At 36.9% G+C, this 23,002-nt stretch overlaps 1 protein-coding gene across 8 annotated transcripts in view; it reads left to right on the top strand.

Annotated features, from left to right (window-relative positions):
• Nucleotides 1-23,002, top strand: part of FAM13A (family with sequence similarity 13 member A) — a 353,806-nt gene that overhangs the window by 56,456 nt on the left and 274,348 nt on the right. For 7 of the 8 annotated variants that reach the window (XM_047717965.1, XM_047717964.1, XM_047717962.1 and 4 more), the window contains exon 3: nt 3,720-3,929. In XM_047717965.1, coding sequence (XP_047573921.1) covers nt 3,720-3,929 — 210 coding nt within the window. Of the gene's footprint in view, nt 1-3,719; nt 3,930-23,002 lie in introns of those variants that run through there. The other variant, XM_047717966.1, reaches the window with a different exon arrangement.

Genomic DNA, 23,002 nt, shown 5'->3' with positions numbered 1-23,002 from the left:
TTTTACAAGTTATTAGCTAGATCATCTTTATACTGTTTGAAAATAACTAATCTTGCTGATAGTGTTAACTGGATTCCTTCTCTTTAGCATGAAGATCCTAGGGGATATACCACTTTAAATAGTGTAGAACTGTCCACTTACCACCAGGGGTCAGAATATGCTCATACATTGTCTTATTTTCTGGGCCAAAGTGTGCTAGTTAAGCAAATTCTGATTTCTGGCATTTTCAGTTTCTAACATATTCATACTGTTTTGAAATAAATATCTCAATTGTATAGGAAGGTGACTGTCAATGCTATAGATCTTATTTCATTGATGTACTTTTTTCATTGTTAAACCAATTATTAAGTTGCTGTTTCATGTTGATTAACCTGTACCTCCTGAAATAAAATAGAAGAGAATCTCAGAAATATACGAGAATAACTTCACAAAGCCTTCTAAGCATCTCCTTCCTCTAAACATTTCTTTTACAATCACCATTTCCTAAAAATTTGAAGTAGGAAAATTGAGAGGTGATAAGTCTGGTAAGCCTCATATGGGTATTGGATATATTATAAAATTGTTAGGGGCTTTAAAAAAACCATATGGGTTTTTTTCCCCCTTAGTATAATAGAACCAGGGGTAAGGTGCCCCTAGTTGAAAATCACTGGGTAGCATAAGAATTGTTTGGGTGAGAAATATTTTTGAGGGAAGAGAGTTAAACAAATAAATGGAATAGGACAGAAAAAAATAGTTGAGAAGCATGAACCTCAGTGACTTCCTTAATTAATACCTATCTCTCTGCCAGTAAAGGGCAGTGGGATCCAGGGACCTTGAAGGACCAAAGCCAGTTCTTAGAGCTGGGTAGTTAATTTGGAATAACTGGAAATATTTATTTGAGGGAAGGGTCAAAAAGCCTAGTTGGAAAAGAAAACCTAAGGTCAAAGCTAGAACAACACTGTGAAATCAGGTCCAAGAGTCATTTGCTGTTCAAAAACAGGCTCAGGAGCTGAGTAGATAAGTAGAATTCTAAATTTTCATGATTTGGGCCTTGACCAGAGATGGGTGCTATTTTTTGGGTGCTGTCTGTTGAAGTCAGTACACATTTCTGAAGTTACAGATAAAGCTTGTAGAATGGAGGAAATAGACCTTGAAAGCTTTAAAAATGAGTTAAACGGGAAGTCTCTCAGTAACCGAGATTCTGCAGTGTTAAAGGAAATGGCGTCATATTTACCTGTTGTGTAGCAGGTTACCCCAAAACATGTAGTTTAAAACAACAGTGTTTCTTATCTCACAGTTTCTATGTGTCAGGAATCTGGGCACAGTCCAGTCATATCTTGTGTCTTAGGGGTTCTTGGAAGGCTGCAGTCTGGTGTTGGCTGAGGCTTTAGTCATAACAGTACTTGACTGCGGGAAGGTTCACTTCCAAGCCCATTCACGTGGTTGTTAGCAGGATTCTGTTCCCTGTGGGCTGTCGACCTGAGGGTCTCAGTTACTCACTGGCTGTTGTCCAGAAACCACCCTCCACTCCCTGACACATGGACCTCTTCGTGAGGTAGCTAACCAAATAAAAAGCAGCTGATTCATCAGAGTGAGTAAGCCCGCAGAGCCAGAGAGAAACAAACAAGTAAGATGAACATCAGTCTTGTATAACCTAAGGTCAAAACCAAGATTAGAACCCAATCACATAATCTTGTTACAGTCTCCTGGTTAGAAGCAAGGCACTAGATCCAGACCCCATGCAAGGGGAAGGGATTCCACATGGGTGTGGATACCCGGAGATGGGCATCCTTGGGGCCATTTGAGAAGCTGCCTGCCACACGTTCTGATTACATGGTGCCCTGATCACACTGGTTGGGGAAATACTTTTAATATCCTCTCTGGTTTCACAGACTTTTGTCAAAATTGGAGCTAAAATTCATGTCAACTTTTGAGATTCGTGTTCTTTATATCTAAAGTGTACATCTTACCAGTCTACAAACGCCGTGAGGATAATGCTAGCATCTGAATTTTTTTTTCATGTTTTTTTTGTTTTTGTTTTTAAGTTCCTTAACACGGGGCCAGGTACTTACTATGGACTTCTTGAATTGAAAGGTTCATAAAATGTTTAATCATATTACAAATGTATAATCATATGAAATTAGCTTTCTTCTTTTTCTTTAGAAAGAGCGATACAATTACCAGGTAAGAAAAAGAAGCAAATTAATATAAACAAACACCCCCTCATCTAAATAATTCCAGTGGGCTTCAGTCCTTATGTTCCTGCTAAATGTCACCATTAGGCTCTCCACAGGCTGGCTGGCTTTCTTCCATGGGGTTCTGTCTCCTTGAACCCAGTACCCTGAGCTGGAAATCATTACCTTTCCCCTAAGCCAGCTACCATCCCTCAACCCTTCTTCACCTTATCCTTCACAGTCCTTTTTCCTGGATTCCCTAGTTTTTAAACCTTAAAATTACCTTCTAACTCTTCTCTTCCTTACTTCCCTTTTGTACTCAGTTACCCAATCAACTTTTTTCTCTCCTTTTCACCCTTCCCACAGGAATCTGTCTTTCTTACTGCCTTAGGGTAGAATGTGGTTCCCTAAGGCAAGCTTTCTGCCCTCCATTCTCTTCTCAGCTAGCAAGATCTTCTGTACTCCTTGATTTTATTGTGTTCCCGCACCCCTTAATGCTCCCATGAGAAAGTCTTTTTAAGTAAGATCTTTTAAGTAAGATCTGCTCCCAATGTGGGGCTCAAACTCACGACTCCACGATCAAGAGTTGCACGTTCTACAGACTGAGGCAGCTGGGCACCCCATGTCTTCGCTGTTGAACTTGCCATTTGTGGCCTTATCCCATTTCTTCCATTTTATTACCCCACCACTTTTTGACCTAAACACTCCACATTTCCATGTGTTTATCTTCCTTTATGCTGTCCTATCTCTGCCTCTTAATTCATATATTCCTCTTTTCGGGCATAAATCCAAGTTTTATGTCTCCTGCTGCTTAACCCTTTGGGGGCCTTTTTTAAGAAGAAAAATACAAAATTAAGAATAAGAATTAGGGACAAACATTGGAAAGGACCTAAATAAATGAAGGGGCCCTGAAGCTTAAACTTCATTAGCTTCACAGTTCTTCAGCCCCAGTCTTCCCATTTTCCTTATGCTTTAGACAAAGATGGGGCAAAGCATCGAAAACTCCCTTATGGAGCCTTCTGTGCTGACCCCCGCCAACAATAATATCCCCTGTCAACTGGCAGAAGGCAAGCGACTTGTCTTATGCTACATTGTAATCTCCTAGAGTTTTATCCTTGGAATTCAGTGAATACTAAAGAATATTTCTTAATTATTACAAAGGTAATCACATACAGTTAAGAAGTTTCTTACATACATTTTAGTTTTTTTTTTTTAATAGTTTTAATTAAATACTAAGCTGCTGTTGGAGCCCAGGGTAAGTTTCCATAATGTACTGCAGATTATATGACTGCAGTTTCTTTGTAGAATGGTATCTGTTTTATATTTCTGTGTGTCCTAACCTTATTTTTAGAGGTCAACTTTTAGAATATGATCTCTTTAGTTGATACATAGTAGGTGTGAAGATCTATTATCGTAGGAAAGCATTTTTGCAGAATGTGAACATCTTGCAGTACTGGATAATGCTGTAGTGAGATTTATTTATTTTGTGGCTACTGTTCTCTATAGTCAGTGTCTGTCCATGAGAGACCTCTGTTTATTCTCTGTGGGTCTGCTCCCCTGCTCCAGGACTCACCCAGGAAGGCCTCTTCAGGGTGAATGGCAACGTGAAAGTGGTGGAACAGCTCCGATGGAAGTTTGAGAGTGGAGCCCCGGTGGAGCTTGGGAAAGACGGGGATGTCTGCTCAGCGGCCAGTCTGTTGAAGCTCTTCCTCCGGGAGCTGCCAGGGAGCGTGGTCACCGCAGCCCTGCACCCTCGATTCGTTCAGCTCTTTCAGGGTTAGTGCCGTTCAAGCCTTGTAGCGCTTCAACCAGTTTTATTTTTCAGCTAAAACTAACCTTTTCTATATTAAGCACCTACATTTTAAATATTAAGCTAAACCTTTAAATATTAGTGGTCTCTCTGTCACCACCATCTTTCTATTTTAATTACTCGAGGCTCCCATTTTCTACCCTAAAATAATATTAAACTGATTATGAAATACCACTAGTAAGTGTAATTTCTGAGACTGTTGTCAGATGAATAGTTAATATTGAAAAGCCTTAATGTTTGTGGGCCAAAGGAATTCTTTCCTGACTAGTGACTATCTTAGAAGGAGTGAGAATAAGGCATTAAATTCTATATAGGGAATATTAATTAATTAATTATATTTGGTTAGTGACCTTTGAGACTGAAAGGCCAACGGTGTGCTGTTTTTCTCTCATAAGCAAGATTGAGTCCTAAAATGATTGTATTCATTTTACATAACTGGAGGAAAATTGGGTTTTGATTGCATTGTGAAGTGATTTTTCTTGAATGAAGAAACTTGATTTTTAAAGGTAGTAATTATAGTCATAATCATTATTTAGTTCTTCCTCTTAAATATAGCAAGAAAAATTATTTAGTCTTGAAAAACATTTCTTTCCTGATTTGTGCTAGGTTAGAGTGAAAAAGAGAACATATATTTTTAAGAGTGCTAATTGCCAGATTAAAAAGGATATTATTTAAAACCACATTCCTTTAAAGCAGCAGTGTAATTATTCCCATGTAGTATGCCAAAGAGTGGGTATGCGAGAAGGCCATGTGGTATGTTGTAGTCTACTGAAAAACAGTGGTCAAATAGAAAAGCGAAAATTGCAGGACCACTTGTTCAGGTCATCTAAGTGCTTTTAATAAAGCTTCCTATATAGGTAAGTGATAGTAACTGACCTGTGTGAGCCTTGTTCATTAGAAAAAGAACTTTTTCATGTTTATATGTATGAGGATCTGAAGGAGGTAGCCATTGCTCCTTAACTGATTCTTACAAGAATATTTTATCCTTGTCATGGAGATGTTAAGTTTTAGGATAAATTTCTATAAGTCATTTAAAAATAATTGCTACAGGGTGCCTGGGTGGCTCAGTGGGTTAAGCCGCTGCCTTCGGCTCAGGTCATGATCCCAGGGTCCTGGGATCGAGTCCCGCATCGGGCTCTCTGCTCAGCAGGGAGCCTGCTTCCCTTCCTCTCTCTCTGCTGCCTCTCTGCCTACTTGTGATCTCTGTCTGTCAAATAAATAAAATCTTTAAAAAAATAATAATAATTGCTACAAAAGCTAGTTGAAGATTTAAACATGTCCTTCATACAAAATATTTAGTAATAAAATAGTACTACTAAGAATCTTTATTAATAGTATGTCTTAATTTTAAGATACTAATATTAATGATACTATACTAATATTTGTGAATAGTTGTGAATTTTAAATGGTTTTATGACATTACTTAGAATAGCTTTCATTTGGTAAAGAGAATGCACTGTTTTAGTGTTTTTGTTACATTATAGTAATATTTTATTATACTTTAGCTCTTCTTTGTAATTTAGCTTCTCATTAATGACCTTTCTCTCTGGTGGCCAGAAGAATTGATTTGCATCATTAAAAGCAAGTGATATCATTTTAAAAGTAAGGCTGGTTATATACCCAACTTAAGGAGTTGTGTGATTATGCACAAATAACAAATTCTGAATGGGGCAGAGATACTGACTTTGGCCTTAAGAGTAGTATTCTCTCACTTCCTGAAAACTTTTAGGGTGAGGTCTGAGATGTTCAATAAAGGAGATGTTAATGGAAGTACCTACTAGTTGTAAGCTGCTAAGTGAGGGGAGGGAATAAAGTATGCTTTTAGCTATCAGATTGTATAGCCTCTGAAAATAAATTTCTCTTTAATAATTCAGATAGAAAAGAGCTATGGTGCTTCTCTTGGTTTACACTGTATTTGGTACTCTTAGAGTAGAGGGGCACACGTGACAGCTGGTCACGCGAAAGCTGGAAGTGGCAAGGCTCTTTTCAGACTCACTAAAGGCAATGTTACACTTGGCCATTAAAGTGTAATAAATATGTCATAAATGTGTTTTGATAAAACTTCTTAGTTAAGGTTACCCTACTTTTATATTTCAGTCTTCTTAATAGCAGATTAAATAGCTTTTATATTCTGTCACAATCCCATGCCAGATTTCTTAAAAAAAATATATATATATATATATACATATATATATATATATACGTATACATACGTATATATATATGGCCTTCAAATTCTATCCTGCGTAAAGAGCAAGGTATTTCATAAATTCTCACATCAAGATCCTCTCTTCCATGCTTTGTGGGCTAGAATTGTAGAGCCTCAACTAAGTGTTTTTTTCAGACACCTAAGCTAAACCAAAGCTTCCACTGAGGACAGTCGAGTGCCGCCTCTAAGCCTCGCTGCTGCTCTGGATCCTCCTTTGTGCACATCAACAGTGACCCTGTGTGTGGAAGAAGACCATTTAGGTTCTTTGTTTTATATACCAATTATCAACTTTAGACTTGACTGGTGTCTCAGGCTCTGAGATTGTATCTTTCATTAGCAGACCGATATTTCTGCATACCAGGTATTTATCAGAAACTTCCATCTGAAACTGATGTCTGCCAGAACCTTTTGCTTGAGGCACAGCCCTGGTTTAGACAGTTCCTGTTTAGGAGAGACTCTAAAGCACTTCAGTGATCATCCTTTCCTGTGGTCTTATTAAACTTACCTCTGACTGCAACAACTCGCCTCTCTTGACTGAGATTTCCAGGATAATTGTCTCAGCTTGGCAATATTTCATGTTTTGTTTTGTTTTTTTAAATCTCTTATCCTTACCTAGGTGGGCCAATAATGTATGTGTTCTTCTTTAACAATCTCAGTTATGTTTTGGGAATAGATGTGGACTGCAAGCAATAAAAAGATTTTAGGATACCATCCATTTCATTTAGGAGTAATTAGAAATTCCTTTATTTGAATGTTCCCTTTTGAAAATCTTTGTAATATAAATGCAAATATGTCCATCTTACAATGGGTGTTTTTTGTTGTTACTTGATGAGTTGAAATTGGATCAGTCCATCAATATTTATTTAGCCTCTCCTACAAAGACACAGGATGTTACTAAGAAATAAAAGATTAAGCATTCTGACTTTAAGGAGTGTGTGATTTATTATTTTTTTTTAAAGATTATTTATTTATTTGACAGAGAGAGATTACAAGTAGACGGAGAGGCAGGCAGAGAGAGAGAGAGAGGGAAGCAGGCTCCCCGCTGAGCAGAGAGCCTGATGCAGGACTCGATCCCAGGACCCTGAGATCATGACCTGAGCCGAAGGCAGCGGCTTAACCCACTGAGCCACCCAGGCGCCCAGGAGTGTGTGATTTAATTGAGGAGGTAGAATGTGTGTGGTATGTATTCTATGGTACTTCAGATGAGTGGTAAGAACATCCAGTCAGTGGTAACAAGGAAAGAGGGAAATCAGTTTGGATTATGGCGGTCAGAGAACACTTTGTGGAAAAAGTAAAATGGGGCACATAACTTTCGATGGAGAGGAAAATCATATAGGCAAGGAAAAAGGCATGAGCAAAACCACCACCAGTGTGAGACAGAAATGTCTAACAGAGCTGTGCATAGCTACAGGAAATTAGCAAATGGACTAATTTGAAAAGTAGGTTGAGGGGCACCCTGGGTGGCTCAGTGGGATATGCATCCAACTCTTGATTTGGGCTCAGGGTAGAGATCATGGAGCTTGGGGCTCTCAAGATGGAACCCCAAGCCCTGAGTCAGGGTCTCTGCTGGGCGAAGAGCCTGCATAAGATTCTCTCTCTACCTCACATAGTCATGCTCTCTCCAAAACAAACAAACAAATAATTAGAGGCTTTGACTAAGATGGAAGAGTGTTTTTAATGTTTGATTAAGGAATTAATATTGACCTTCAAACAGTCAATTTTTGAAGAAAGAAGTCCTAGGATGGAAGCAGTATTTTTTTAGCAGTGCTATGTGAGATGGATGGATGAGAAGGTGCAGGGAAACCTCTAGAAGACCCATAGAAACCTAGGTCTTGGTCCTAAGGACTTGTATCTGACAAATAATTGGCAGTGGAACTTTTTAAAATTGAGGTAAAGTATATGTAACATAAAATGGACTGTTGTAATGATTTTTTAAGTACACACCCCAGGGGCATTAAGTACATTCACACTTTTATACAGATATCACCACTATCCATCTCCAGAACTTTCTCAGCATCCCCACAGAAATGGGTAATGGGATTTTAAAGAAAACACAAACAGGGCAGCCAGTAGTTAATGAGAGTAAGAAAGGAGTCAAAGATAACCCTATGGTTTTGAGTTGATGTGACTTGAAGAACAGTGGGTTGAGGAGGGGTAGAGTGGTGGCCCAACCCTGATGCCCATATGTTTGGGGAGGGCCATGCTGCCAGAAGGCCAGTTTGTCACACTGTTGTGAATAGAAACTAATAAATCAGGAAGAAAGCTTTAAGATAAAGTTGAAGTATCACCAGAGAGAGCTCTCTACTAACTAAGTGCTTTGAGGAGACCTGAGGCAACTGTTGTTTTTTGTTTGTTTGTTTCTTTGTTTTGTCACATCACATTCATACCTTTCCTGTCTGTACCTAGGGTGGGGATTTTACTTATTAAAATGCGTTAGCCTGTCAGACCTGAGACTTGATATTTTGTCAGGAAAGGAAGAAGCACAAGCATGAACTTTCTAGGAACGTTTTGCAGCTGACTAATGCTCCTTTTCCTGTCTCTGGGTGAATCTGGGACTTAAGCCAAAGGCTCACATGCTACTAGCTTGGTAGGGTCTGATGATCTCTTTGTGGGGCTTTATTGATCATCTTTCTCACATCCTGCTATTGCTATTGAAGAAGGAAGAGAGATCCTGATGTGGCATCTTGACAACTGGTCCATTAATAAAAATAATGGAAGTCACGAGGGGCAGGTAATTATGAGGCCATGAAGAGGAGCTCATTTTAAAGAGATGACTAAGTGACTGTCAGTGCTGAGGGAAAAAGGGTGAAGGCTAAAGATGTGGATTTCAGAGTCCTCTATGTAGACTCATCTGGACAACAGAAACTTGTTTTCTCATAGTTCTGGAGGCTGGAAGTCCAAGATCAAAGTGCTGGTAGGGGGGATTTCTGATAAGACCTCTCTCCTTGGCTTACAGATGGTACCTTCTCACTGTGTTCTCCCGTAGTCTTTTCTCTGCGTGAGCTCTCCCAGTGCCTTTTTTTCCTTTTTTATAAGGACACCAGTGCATTAGACTAGGGTCCTACCTTTATGGCTTCATCTAACCTTAATTAGCTTCTGTTAAGGCCCTATCTCCAAATATAGTCAATTGCAGGTTAAGGCTTCAACCTGTGAATTTTGTATGGACAAAATTTAGTTCATAACACTGTGCTTTTACAAAGGTATCCCAATTTAATAAGTGTATGAGTAAAAAATAGCAAAAGCCTATGGTGGGTGCTAATTAGGTGAGAAATTTTTATAAAATTGATGTTTTTGTCTTAGAAATCATAAATGACTGCATAGCTAGGAGCAACAAAATGAGTTTAAAATAAATGATTTTTCTATAGGAAAAAATTTTTTATTGGGGTGTGTTTTCTTGATTTGTATAAATAATTTCTTATTTTTTTGTTACTATTTTAATATTCTCTTTAAGAACTTATGCCTTTTAGTGTTAATAATAGGTCCTAAATAAACTACTGACTTGACAATTTAAAAGCTAGCAGATATTTATATCATTTCTTTTCATCTCAGCACCAGCTCTAATAAGGTATAGGCAGAATAATCTTCATTTTGAAGGAAGACATTAGACCACATGGCATAGAGCAGAGGATCTAGATCCATTCTGACAAGTTTCAAATCTCCATTTGCCGTTTGTTAGCTACATTAATATGACCAAATTACTTAACCTTTTTGTGCCTTGGTGTATTAGCTATCTATTGCTACATAACACTTACTCCAAACTATAGTGGCTTAGGGACACCTGGGTGGCTCAGTCGGTTAAGCGTCTGCCTTTGGCTCAGGTCATGATCTCAGGGTCCTGGGATTTAGTCCCACATCAGGCTCCCTGCTCAGGGAGGAGCCTCCTTCTCTCTCTGCCTACTGCCTCCCCCTAACCCCGCCTTGCTTGTGCTCTGTCACTCTCTTTCTCTGACAAGTAAATAAAATCTTTTTCTTTAAAAATGGAGTGGCTTAAAACTACAGCAAAGACTTATTTTCTTTCACAGTTTCTGTGGGTTGGGAATTGAGGTGTAGTTTAGCTGGGCAGTACTGGTTCAGGGTCTGTCAAGTTGTTAGGATGTGTCAAGGGCTGCAATTATCTGAAGGCTTCACTGGAGCTAAAAGATGTGCTTCCAAGGGGGTTCACTTACATGGCTCTAGTTTAGTGCCGGTTCTTGGCGAGAGGCCACAGGTCCCTTCTCTACAGGTCTCTCCAGTTGGGTACTGGCTGGCTTCTCTTGCCATGAGCAACTCGAGAGAGATGAAAGCTATCATTTTAATGACTGAGCCTCAGAAGACACACAGCATCTTTTGTGCCACATTCTATTCATGAAGATCGAGTAAATGATCTGGCTTATGTTCAAGGGGAGGGGAAGTTGGTACCATCTTTTGAAGGGAGAAGTGTCAGGCTTTGTAGACATTTTAAAACTACCATGCTTAGTTTCCCTAACTGTTAAATGGAGATCATAGTAGGGTGTACTTCCTGAGCTCATTGTGGAAACTGATTTTATCCATACAAAGACTCAGGACAAAAATATTCAATAAAGGTTAAGCCAGTGCTTCTCAACTGTGGCACCCTAGAGATCAAGTCGTACCATATGTCTATTAAATCATCCTCTGTAGAGTTGGGATGTAGAAATCTGCTTGCTTGCTTGCTTGCTTGCTTGCTTTATTTATTTATTTATTTATTATTTTTTGGTGGGGGGAAGGGTAGAGGGACAGAGAGTTTGAAGCAGACTCCACCCTGAGTGTGGAGCCCGACAAGGGGCTCGATTTCATGACCCTAAGATCACTACCTGAGCAAAACGAAGAATCAGATGCTTAACTGACTGTGCCATCCAGTTGCCCCAGAATTCACATTTTTAATTCGGTCTTCCTTGGCCGTGCTTCTGTCTCAGCTCCTTCTCAGCCACGCCTTTGCCCCTTGCTTTTTTGTTTATAAGAAGGCAAGCCATTTAGTGCAATTCCCTCCACTTTTTTACTTCTAAGCTCAAATTCTTATTCACTTCTCCATCTCTTTAAAAAAAATTACAAAAGAGTTGCCGAAGAATAAGTGCAGTTTCTGCCTAATGATTAAGAAAGAGGGGAAAAAAAAAGAAAAAATTGGGCCTCAGTTTCAAGTTAAAATAAAGATTTCAAAATTCTTGCCCCAGTTAATTGAAACTACTTTTTTTTTTTTAATTGAAACTACTTTAATTTTTTATTATTGGTCAAGCTGGCAAATGACACAAGATGGATTTGGGAATATTTTTTATCAGCTGCAAGTTATTAATTTTTATTTTTGTTAATATTATTTATGATTTTAATGAAGATTGAAGCCTTCAAATAAACATTGCTGGTTATGTATATAAAATTTATAATTAAAAAATTCCTTTACAATTAGTAATTTCAGGTGAGGGCGTTGGCTTTAGTATTTTACTGCTTATATAAAAATTTAGGATATTGTTCTGCTGGTGAGCTAGTAGTATTTTTGGGAATAGGATGTATGTGTAGTGAGTCAGGATCCACAGAACAGAGTAGGGTTGAGAGGGAGAAACCCTTTGTAAGACAGATGATCAGAAGAACTTTGTGGAGGAGGAAAGTAATACTTCAGCTGGACTTTGGAGGACCACTAGAATACCCACAGGCAGTGTGCCCTCTAGGGAGAGAGGATTATAGGAACAGAAGCATTTGGAAAACCCAGGTACATGATTTCAACATTAAGCGCAGTGTATGTGTTGGGTGGGCTGTAAATATAGTTGGGTTAGGTCATCTTTCAGTAAAATGAATCAAACATTGGAATGGCCATTCTTAAATAATCTTATTACTCTGAATAAAATACATCTTCATTGCCTTGGACATATTTTTCCTCTATTTAAAAAAAAAAGTATTTTATGTAATAGCTCCATATAGTCTTTAAAAAATCAAATAACATTGAGAGATTCATAAAGAAATCCAGCTGACCCCTACGTACCCTTTGGCAGTTCTTTCCTAGAGGAAATCAGATTTCATTTATTTAGCTGTTCTTTGGTTTTTGCTTCCGTTTGATAATACTCTTATAATGTTATATCTTAATTTCTTGTAGACATTATCTTTTCACTTCTGCTTATAAAATATATAGAATTAGCTCTAATAAGTGACAATGTAACTTACTCCCAGTAGTTTCTTCCAGTAGTGTTACATGACAAGTTTAGCTGATGTCCTACTTAATGTTTGATTTGTTATGACTACATGAGTGTGTGTGTGTGTGTGTGTGTGTGTGTGTGTGTGAGGGTGTGTGATATACTACTTAATGTTAATATGTGTCTTAGGTTGATAGAAAATTACGTGAATGAAAACATCTGTAGATTTTTTCAAACTGCAAAATCTTTCCAGTAAATCCCCTAACCTTTCAAAAATTTTTCAAATAATTTATCAATTCTTTATTTCTGAGGAGAGTCCTCTTTGGCCCTTTTCTCTTCCTCTCCCACCTAATTTGGTAGCAGTGCTGATTCTGAGATTCTCTCACCAATATTTCTTCCTGGACCTGCTCTTTCCTGGAGTCTTTTTCATCTATTGTGTCAGGCACTCAGTAAGTCCCTTCAATCCAAAATACTGCATTTTGGTTTTTGAAATTTTCCTGTATTATATTTCTTATTTTTCTGTAAATGTCTTTCACTGCTTTCCCCTCTCCCCCTTTTTTGAGATAAAATTGCTGTATAACATTATGTTAGCTTTAGGTATACAACATAGTAATTTAATCTTCATATGTACTACAAAGTGATCATCACAATAAGTCTAGTTACCATCTGTTAACATACAGTCAACCCCCTTCACCCGTTTCTTCCATCCCCAAACCCTTTCACTTCTGATAACCACCAGTCTAACTCTCTGTATCTATGAGTTTGGTTGGTTTTACTTTTTCTATTTCACATAGAAGTGAAATCATGTGTAATTTTTTTTTGCATGTTTGACTTATTTCATTTAGTGTAGCAGCATCTTCAAGATCTCTCCACATTGTTATAAATCATAAGATTTCCCTCTTTTTATGGACGAGTAGTATTTTCCATTGTATATAGTGTGTGTATCTCTTTCCATGCATCCATCAACAGACCTTTAGGTTGTTTCCATACCTTGGTACTGTAAAAAATGCTGTAGGGATACGTATAACTTTTCAGATTCACTTTTTTATCATCCTCAGATAAATACCTAGAAGTGGTATGGTTGGATCATATGGTAATTCTATTCTTAATTTTTTGAGGAACCTCCATACTGTTTTTCATAGTAGCTGCACCAATTTACATCCCACCAGCAGTGTATGGAGGTTCCCTTTTCTCCACAACCTCTCCAACACTTCTTTTTTGTCTTTTTGATAATAGTCATTCTAAGAGATATGAGGTGATATCTCATTGTGGGTTTGACTTAACTTTCCCTGATAATGGTGATATTGAACACTTTATGTGTATGTTGGTCATCTGTATGTCTTCTTTGGAAAAATGTTTAGATCCTCTCCCATTTTAAAATCAGATTGTTTTGATTTTTGTTTTTTTGTTTGTTCGTTTTGCTTTTGAGATGCTTGAGTTCTTCATATATTTTGGATATTAATGCCTTATCAAATATATAGTTTGTAAATGCTTTCTCCCATTCAGTAGGTTTTATTTTCTTTCTATGCAGAAGCTTTTTAGTTTGATGTAGTCCCACTTATTTTTGCTTTTGTTTTCTTAGAGTCATATCCAAAAATTCAATACCAAGATCAATATCAAGAATCTTATCACCCATGTTTTCTTCTAGATGTTTTATGGTTTCAGGTCTTACGTTCAAGTCTTTAATCTATTTTGATTGATTCTCTTGTTTGTTGTAAGATAGTGGTCTAGTTCCACTCTTTGACATGTGTCTGTCCAGTTTTCCCAGAATCATTTATTAAAGAGACTGTCCCTGCTTTTTTTTTTTTTTCTTTTTGGAAGTATTTCACGTTTGTGATTGTTGGTAGCACTTAAAACTACACAAAAATAATTTTTTTAAGGTACCTATAGGACGGAATTGGCAGTTAAAGTGGATATTGCTTATTTATATGCTACAGAATGTGGTATACTGCTTAGGCTACTTATTAATAAGTTTATGGACGTGAAAAGCAGATTTCTATTTAAATTCAGTTAACATTTAGTGTATTATTAATTTCACAGGTAGAGTTCATTGATTCATCAGTCTTACATAATACCCAGTACTCATTATATTACCTGCCCTCCTTAATGTCCATCACCCACTGACCCATCCTCCTACCCCCTCCCCTCCAGCAACCCTCAGTTTGTTTCCTATGATTAAGAGTATCTGATGGTTTGTCTCACTTTTGATGTTGTCCTGTTTTATTTTTTACTCTCTTCCCCTACGATCCTCTGTTTCTTAAATTCTTCATATCCGTGAGATCATATGGTATTTGTTTTTCTCTGATTGACTTATTTCACTTAGCATAATGCCCTCTAGTTCCATCCACATTTTTGCAAATGACCAGATTTCATTGTTTTTGATGGCTGAGTAGTATTCCATTGTATGTGTGTGTGTGTGTGTGTGTGTGTGTGTGTACACACAACATATCATCTTCTTTTGTTTTTAAAATGTTTATTTATTTATGGAGGGGGAGATGAACCATGAGAGACTGTGGACTCTGAGAAACAATCAGAAGGTTTTGGAAGGTAGGCGGTGGGTATTATGGAGGGCGTGTATTGCATAGAGCAGTAGGTGTGGTACATAAGCAATGAATCTTGGAACACTGAAAAAATAAAATAAGATTAAAAAATAGATTTTTATTTATTTATTTGACAGTGAGAGTGCATACACAGAAGCAGGGGGAGCTGCAGGCAGAGGGAGAAAAAGGCTCCCTGCTGAGCAGGGAGCCCAATACAGGGTTTGATCCCAGGACCCTGGAAACCCTAGCAGACACTCAACCGACTAAGCCCAAGGTGCTCCTATACCACTTCTTCTTTATCACTTCTTCCAATGGACATCTGGGCTCTTTCCATAGTTTGACTATTGTGGATATTGCTGCTGTAAACATTGGGGTATAGGTACCCCTTTGGATCACTACATTTGTATCTTTGAGGTAAATACCCCGTAGTGCGATTGCTGGGTCATAGGATAGTTATATTTTCAACTACGAAAAGCAGATCTTGGCTATTGGTGTCTGCCTGATTTGAGCTCTTAAAGCTCTGTAATAGGGGTATGGTTAATACAGTACTCATAGCAACACTGGAAGTAAAGCATTTTATTGCTTTAAAGGTTTAAGATGGATTCAGGCAAGAAGGGTTGGAGCCAGGTATACTTTGTTGTACATTGATAGAAGCAAGGTCTGGATATGAAAAAGGAATCTGTCTATGGTTAACTTTATTTTATAGACTTTTACAAAGTGCTATTGTATTAATCACTTTTTCTAGTTAAAGAAATTTCAATTCCAGGGTACAAACCATTGATTTTTTTAAAAACTGCATTTCCATTCCCTTAGTACCAGTTTGAAATAAATGCTGTTTATCATCAGCTGTTTGCTATCACTGGGGAAGAAGGCAACTTGAAGTATTTACTGATAAATAGCTTTTTTCCCTAAACGTTACTTTTCTGCAACATCTAACATATAATTTCACATGTTCTGTTTGCACTGTTGCTATATGGATCAAAAATCTTCTGGCAAAGGGATAGAGGAATGGTGGTATCCATCTTGCCCTGTTTGTTCTGTTACTGTTTTATTGGACTGATCTACTTGCATAAACCTGTGATCATCACCTAAATATAAGTTGTGAACATATCATCTTTTGCTTGGTTATTTCAGTCATACTGCTATATATAATCAAGTGTGGCACAGTTTATCAGTTTGGTTCTAGGGAGTGAGTAGATACAGTTCATTCCCCTGTGGTGTTAAACTAACTTTGTGTGCTTGCTGTTACTTACTTTTTAACAGCCATCCTAATAAAAGCTAAGCTGTTTCTTTAGGGGAAAAGAGACATATATAATCTAATTTGAAGACTTTTCCAATAGAAAAGTTAGTGTTAGTGTTGAAAAATTCTGTAGGAGGGTCTATTCTGAGCCATTAACTTTCTGTAAGGGGAAAATGGTGGATTACCACAAAGACCAGTGAAGCAGGGAGTGCTATGGGTGGAGGGTTGGGTATTTGTTTTGAGAATTAAAAACTATGAAACACTTTGTACACAATTGATTTTTTAAAAAACAAACACATTTTTGGGGCGCCTGGGTGGCTCAGTGGGTTAAAGCCCCTGCCTTCAGCTCAGGTCATGATCCCGGAGTCCTGGGATCGAGCCCCACATCGGGCTCTCTGCTCGGCGGGGAGCCTGCTTCCTCCTCTCTCTCTGCCTGCCTCTGCCTACTTGTGATCTCTCTCTCTGTCAAATAAAAAAATAAAATGTTAAAAATAAATAAATAAATAAAAATAAAAAATAAACACATTTTTAAAGAGACTGAAGAAAAAAAAATGAACTGTCCTTTCCCATTGTATATTCTTGGCTCCTTTGTTGAAAATTAGTTGGCTATATATGCATAGGTTTATTTCTGGGGTTTCTGTTATGTTCCATTGATTTATGTGTCTGTATTTATACTGATACTATATTGTTTTGATTACTGTAGCTTTCCAGTATAATTTGAAATGAGGAAGCATGGCACCACCATCATTGTTCTTTTTCAAGATTGCTTTGGCTATTCAAGGCTTTTGTGGTTCCATACGCATTTTAGGATTATTTGTTCTATTTCTGTGAAAAATGCCAATGGAATTTTGATAGGAATTAAATTGAATCTATAGCTTGCCTTGAGTAGTATGGACATTTAAAAAATGTTAATTTTTCTGATCCATGAGCATGGAATACCTTTCCATTTTTTTGTGTCTTCTTCAATTTCTTTAAATAGTATCTCGTAGTAGTCCATGTACAGGTCTTTCACTTCCTTGTTTAAATTTACTCCTAGGTTATTTTTTTGTATATAATTATAAATGGGATTATTTTCTTAATTTCTCTTTCTTACAGTTATTAGCATTTAAAAACCTAACAGATCACTGATATATTGTATCTTGCAACTTTATTGGTTTCATTCTAACAGTTAATTGGTGGAGCCTTAAGGGTTTTTTAATATATGGTATTATGTCATCTGTTTTTGATATATGGTATTATGATAATGGTATCAGTAACAGTTTTACTTTTCCTTTTCCAATTTGAATGTTTTTATTTCCTTTTCTTATCTAGTTGCTGTGGCTAGGATTTCTAATACTATGTAGCATAAAAGTGGTGAGAGTATCCATCCTTGTCTGGTTCCTGATCTTAGAAAAGAAATTTTCAACTTTTTACCCTTGAGTATGATGTTAACTGTAGATTCTTCATATACAGCTTTTATTATATTTACTTCTCTTTATTCCCACTTGGTTAAAAGTTTTTTTTTTTTATCATAAGCGGATGTTTAATTCTGTCAGATGTTTTTACTGTATCTATTGGGATGATCATATGATTTTTATCCTTCATTTTGTTAATGTGGTGTAGCACATTGATTAATTTGCAGATGTTGAACCTTTCTTGCATTCCTGGAATAAATCCAGCTTGATCAGGGTGTATGATCTTTTTAATAAATTGTTGAATTAGGTTTGCTAACATTTTGCTGATAATTTTTACATGAGTGTTTATCAGGGATATTGGCTTAAAATTTTGTTTCTGTAGTGTCCCTGTCTGGTTTTGGTATCAGGGTAATTCTGGCCTTATAAAATTAGTTTGTAAGGATTCCTTCCTCTTCGGTTTTTGGAAGAATTTGTGAAGCATAGGTATTAAATCTTTAAATGTTTGGTAGAATTCATCTGTGAAATTCTCTGGTCCTGGACTTTTGTTTGTTGGGACTTTTCTTCACTATTGATTCAGTCTCCTCACTAGTAATCAGTCTATTCAGACATTTTATTTTTCTTGACTCAGTCTTAGACTATTGCATGTTTCTAGGAATTGATAATTTTTTTTCCTTAAAGATTATTTATTTATTTGATAGAGAGAGAGATCACAACTAGGCAGAGAGGCAGAGAGAGAGAGAAGGGGAAGCAGGTTCCCTGCTGAGCAGAGAGCCCAATGCAGGGCTCAAGCTCAGGACACTGAGACCATGACCCGAGCTGAAGGCAGAGGCCTAACCTGCTGAGGTACCCAGGTGCCCCAGAATTGATCATTTTTTTCTATGTTATGACATTGGTTGACATATACTTGTTTATAGTGGTTTCTTAGGATCTTTAGATTTACATGATATCACTTGTAACTTTTCCCCCTTTCATTTCTGATTTTGGGTGCTTTCTTCTTTGTTCTTAGTGAGTCTAACTAAAGGTTTGTCAGTTTGGTTTATATTTTCAAAGATCAGCTCTTAGTTTTATTGATCTTTTCTATTGTCCTTTTATTTTCTGTTTCATTTATTTCTGCTCTGATTTTTATTTCCTTCCTTCTAATTTGGGCTTCATTTATTCTTTCTTTTAGTTCCTAAGTATAAAGTTAGGTTATGTATTTCAGATTTTTTTTTCTTGTGATAGGCCTGTATTGCTCTAAATTTCCCTATTACTACTACTTTCCTTCATCCCATAGATTGTTGAGCTGTTGTATTACCTTTTCCATTTGTCTCCAGGTATTTTTTGTCTTCTCCTTTGATTTCTTCATTGACTCATTCGTTGTTCAGTAGCATGTCATTTAGTCTCCACATATTTTATTTTTTTTTCTTTCAGTTTTCTTCCTGTAATTGACTTCTAGTTTCATACTGTTGTTATTGGAAAAGGTACTTGATATGGTTTCCTTTTTATCAAGTCATGTATAATTAATATACAGTGTTATATTAGTTTCAGTTGTACAGTATGATTCAGCAGCTCTATACATTTCTCAATGTTCATCAAGATAAATATACTCTCAATCCCCTCTATTTCACCCATCCTCACACTCACCTCCTCTGGCAACCACCAGTTTATTCTCTGTGTTTAAGAGTCTTTTTTTGTTGTTGTTGTTTTATTTCTTAAATTCCAAATGTCCATGAAATCATAGGTATTTGTCTTTTTCTGTCTGACATATTTCACTTACTATTATGCCTTCTAGGTCCATTCATGTTGTTGCAAATGGCAAGATTTCATTCTCTTTTATGACTGAATAATTTTTCAGAGTATCTTTTCTTTGTCCATTCATCTATTGATGGATACTTGGGTTGTTTCCATATCTTGGCTATTATAAATAATCCTGCCATAAACATGGGGATGCGTATATCTTTTCAAATTAGTGTTTTCATTTTCTTTGGTAAATACCAGTAGTGGAATTACTGGATCATATGGTATCTATTATATCTATCTATTATATATATATAAAGAATAGAAATATACTCTTAATTTTTGGAAGAATCTCCATAGTGTTTTCCACAGTAGGTGCACCAATTTGTGTTCCCATCAATACTGCATGTGGGTTCTTTTTTCTCCACACCCTCACCAACAGTTGTTATTTCTTGTGTTTTTTATTTTAGCTATTCTGACAGATGTAAAGTGATACCTTATTGTGGTTTAAATTCACATTTTCATAATGAGGATTTTTTCTTGTGTTTGACTATCTGTATGTTGTCTTTGCAAAAATGTCTATTCAAGCCATCCCATTTTAATCAGATTATTTGGGGGGGGATTGTTTCGTTATTGTTGTTGAGTTTTTTTTTGGTTTTGTTTGGTTTTGTAAAAGTTCTCTGTATATTTGGAATCTTAACTCCTTGTTTGATATATCATTTGCAAATATCTTCTCCCATTCAGTAGGTTGAATTTTTGTGTGTTTTTTTTAATGGTTTCCTTTGCTACATATAAGCCTTTTATTTTGATGTAGTCCCAATAGTTAATTTTTGCTTTTATTACTGTTGCCAGAGGACACATATCAAAAAATATGTTGCTAAGGCCAATGTCAAAGAAATTATTGCCTATGTTTTCTTCTAGGATTTTTATGGTTTCAGATCTCACTTTGAGGTCCTTAACCCACTTTGAAGGTTTTTGTTTGTTTATTTTATTTGTACAGTGTAAGAAAGTGTTTCAGTTTCATTCTTTTGAGAGTTGCTGTCCAGTTTTCCCAAGACCATTTATTGCAGAACTGGTCTTTTCCCTATTGTATGTATGTTCTTGCCTCCTTTGTTGTAGATTAATTGACCATAAAAGTATGGGTTTCTTCTGGACTCACTACTCTGTTCCATTGATCTATGTGTCTATTTTGTTATCCTTGATATGATTTCAATCAATATAAAATCAATCATGATTTCATATCAAGACTTGTTTGGTGACCCAACATGTTCTATCCTGGAGAATCTTCACTTGAGAAGTATGTGTGCTCTGTTTCTGGAGGAAATATTCTGTATATATTAAGTCCACATTAGAATGCATTATTTAAGGCAAATGTTTCCTTGTTTTTTGTCTGGATGATCAATCCATTGCTATAAACTGGGTATTAAGGTTACCTACTATTATTGCTGCTATACCTCCCTTTAGGTCTGTCAATATTTGTTTTATATATTTAGGTGCATATATATTATATATTATGGTGAGTAGAGAAATATTTGGAAATGTTATATCTTCTTGTTGTTTTGACCCTTTTATAATTATTAGAATCCTTTGTCTTTTATTAGCTTTTTTTTTTTTTTTAGGTCTGTTTTCTCTGATACAACTATAGGTACACCAGCTTTCCATTTGTTTCCAGTTGCATAGAACATCTTTTTCTATCCCTTCACTTTCAGTCTGTATATCTCCTTAAATCTGAAATGAATCTCTTGTATGTTACTTACAGATGAGTGATGTGGGTTTTTTGTTCATTTAATCCATTTAACCGTTCTGTATCTTTGTATTGGAGAATCTAGTTGGTTTATATTTGAAGTAGTTATTGACAGGTATGTGCTTATTGCCATTTTGCTTTCTTGTTACTAGTTAGCACCTATTCAGCTTCAAGAAGTCCTTGTAATATGTCTTATAAGGCTGGAATAGTGATGATGAGCTCCTTTAGGTCTTAATGTCTGGAAAACTCTTAATCTCTTTCAGTTTTGAATGATATCTTTTCCAATGGAGTATTTTTGGTTAGAAGTTTCGTTTTTTTGTTGTTTCATTTTTCTGTTTTACTTTCAGCACTTTGAATATATCATGCCCCTTTTTCCTGGCCTGCAAATTTCTGCTGAAAAATCGACTGATAGCTTTAGGAAGGTTCCTTTGTATGTGATAAGTCATTTTACCTTTCCTACTTCTAAGATTTTCTTTAACATTTAATATTTTAATTATAGTGTGTCTTGATGTACCTCTCTTTGGGTTTATTTTATTTGGGACTCCTCTGCTACTTGAACCTGAATTTCTGTTTTGTTCCCCAGGTTAGGGAAGCTTTCAACTATTATTTCTTCAAATAAGTTTTCTGCCCCCTTTCTTTTTCTTCTCCTTCTGAGTCCTTTATAATGCAAATGTTCTGTTTGATGAACCATAGGTCCCTTAAACTATCTTCCTTTTTTAAAATTCTTTTTCTTTTTTGTTGCTCTATTTGGGTAATTTTTGGTACTCTGTCATTCAGGTCAGAGATCCACTCCTCTACTTAATCTAGTCTGCTTTTGAACCCCTTTGTGTATTTTTCAGCTCAGCTTTTGTATTCTTCTCTGTGACTTCTGTTTCATATTCTTGCCATGTTTTCTGTCTGTTTATTGAAGTTCTTACTAGGTTCTTCCATTCTTCTCCCAAGTTTTATAAGCATCTTTATGACTATTGCTCTGAACTCCTTATCAGGTAGGTTTTGTTTTTTAAATCTCCATTCATTAAGGTCTTTTTTGGAGGGGTTATCTTGTTCTTTTGGAACATATTCCTCTGCCTCCTCATTCCATTTGACTTTGTATGCTAATTTTCATGTATTAGGCAAAATGGCTGCCTCTCCTGGTCTTAAAGGACTTGCCATGTGTAGGATTTGACCCATGGGGCCCAGATGTACAATCACCCCTGGCTTCTAGAGCCAGGTGATTAAGGGACATCCCATGTGTGGGCTGTATACACCTGCAGCTGTGGCAGGGTTACTGCTGTGGCATGGGGAGCTGAGGTGTTTGCCCAGCCAGCTGTGGTGGGCTGCAGTTGTGACATTAGGGGCCAGCAACTTAGTTGGCTGTGATGATACTGTGACAGCAGTGTACCTACTAGTGGTAGCGAGTTAGAGAGAGAGTACCAAGATGACACCCACCAGCACTGGCACAACTAAGGTAGAATAATGCAAGGATGGCATCCATCCCCAGAGAGTAGCAGTAGGTTCCTGTCTTCCCAGAAGACACTTTAAGATTAGCAGTGGATCTAAGAACTGTTGAAACTGCTATTTGTACATTGGGTCTTGGGGTACCCTTTGAGTGTGGGCTATCTATTCCCCGCAGCTCTGTGATTCTTCTGAATGTAAACCCTCTTGGTTTTTAAAGCCAGATGTTTTGGCAGCCTCTCTCCATTGCAGATCCCAAGAGTTGGGGTGTCCAAACTCTTTGGTTCTCAGGAAAAAGCTACATATTTTTAAGATCCCTCTTTATTGTGGTTGCTATGCCTGAGGTGGGTTTTTCTATGTGTGTGAGACCAGGTCCCTGCCTCTCCTGCCTATCTCAGTGTGCTGCTTTCATGCTTTTTTATGCAGGTGCTGTTCCACTATTTGTCAGGTCTTGCAAAGGAAATTGTTCCATGTGTAGCTGTAGATTGGTTGTATCTGTGGGAGGAGATAAGCTTAGAATCTTCTGTGTCACCATTTTGAATGCTTGTTCTCCTATCACAGTCTTTAATTCTATTTTCTATTAAATATTCTCAACTTTATTTTCCAACCTCATTTTAAAAATTTTAGTTTTATGCTGCTAATATCC

The sequence above is a fragment of the Lutra lutra genome, chromosome 2, assembly GCF_902655055.1.
Source record: "Lutra lutra chromosome 2, mLutLut1.2, whole genome shotgun sequence".
Lineage (NCBI taxonomy): Eukaryota > Metazoa > Chordata > Mammalia > Carnivora > Mustelidae > Lutra > Lutra lutra.
This window is presented reverse-complemented; position numbering and strand designations above follow the sequence as displayed.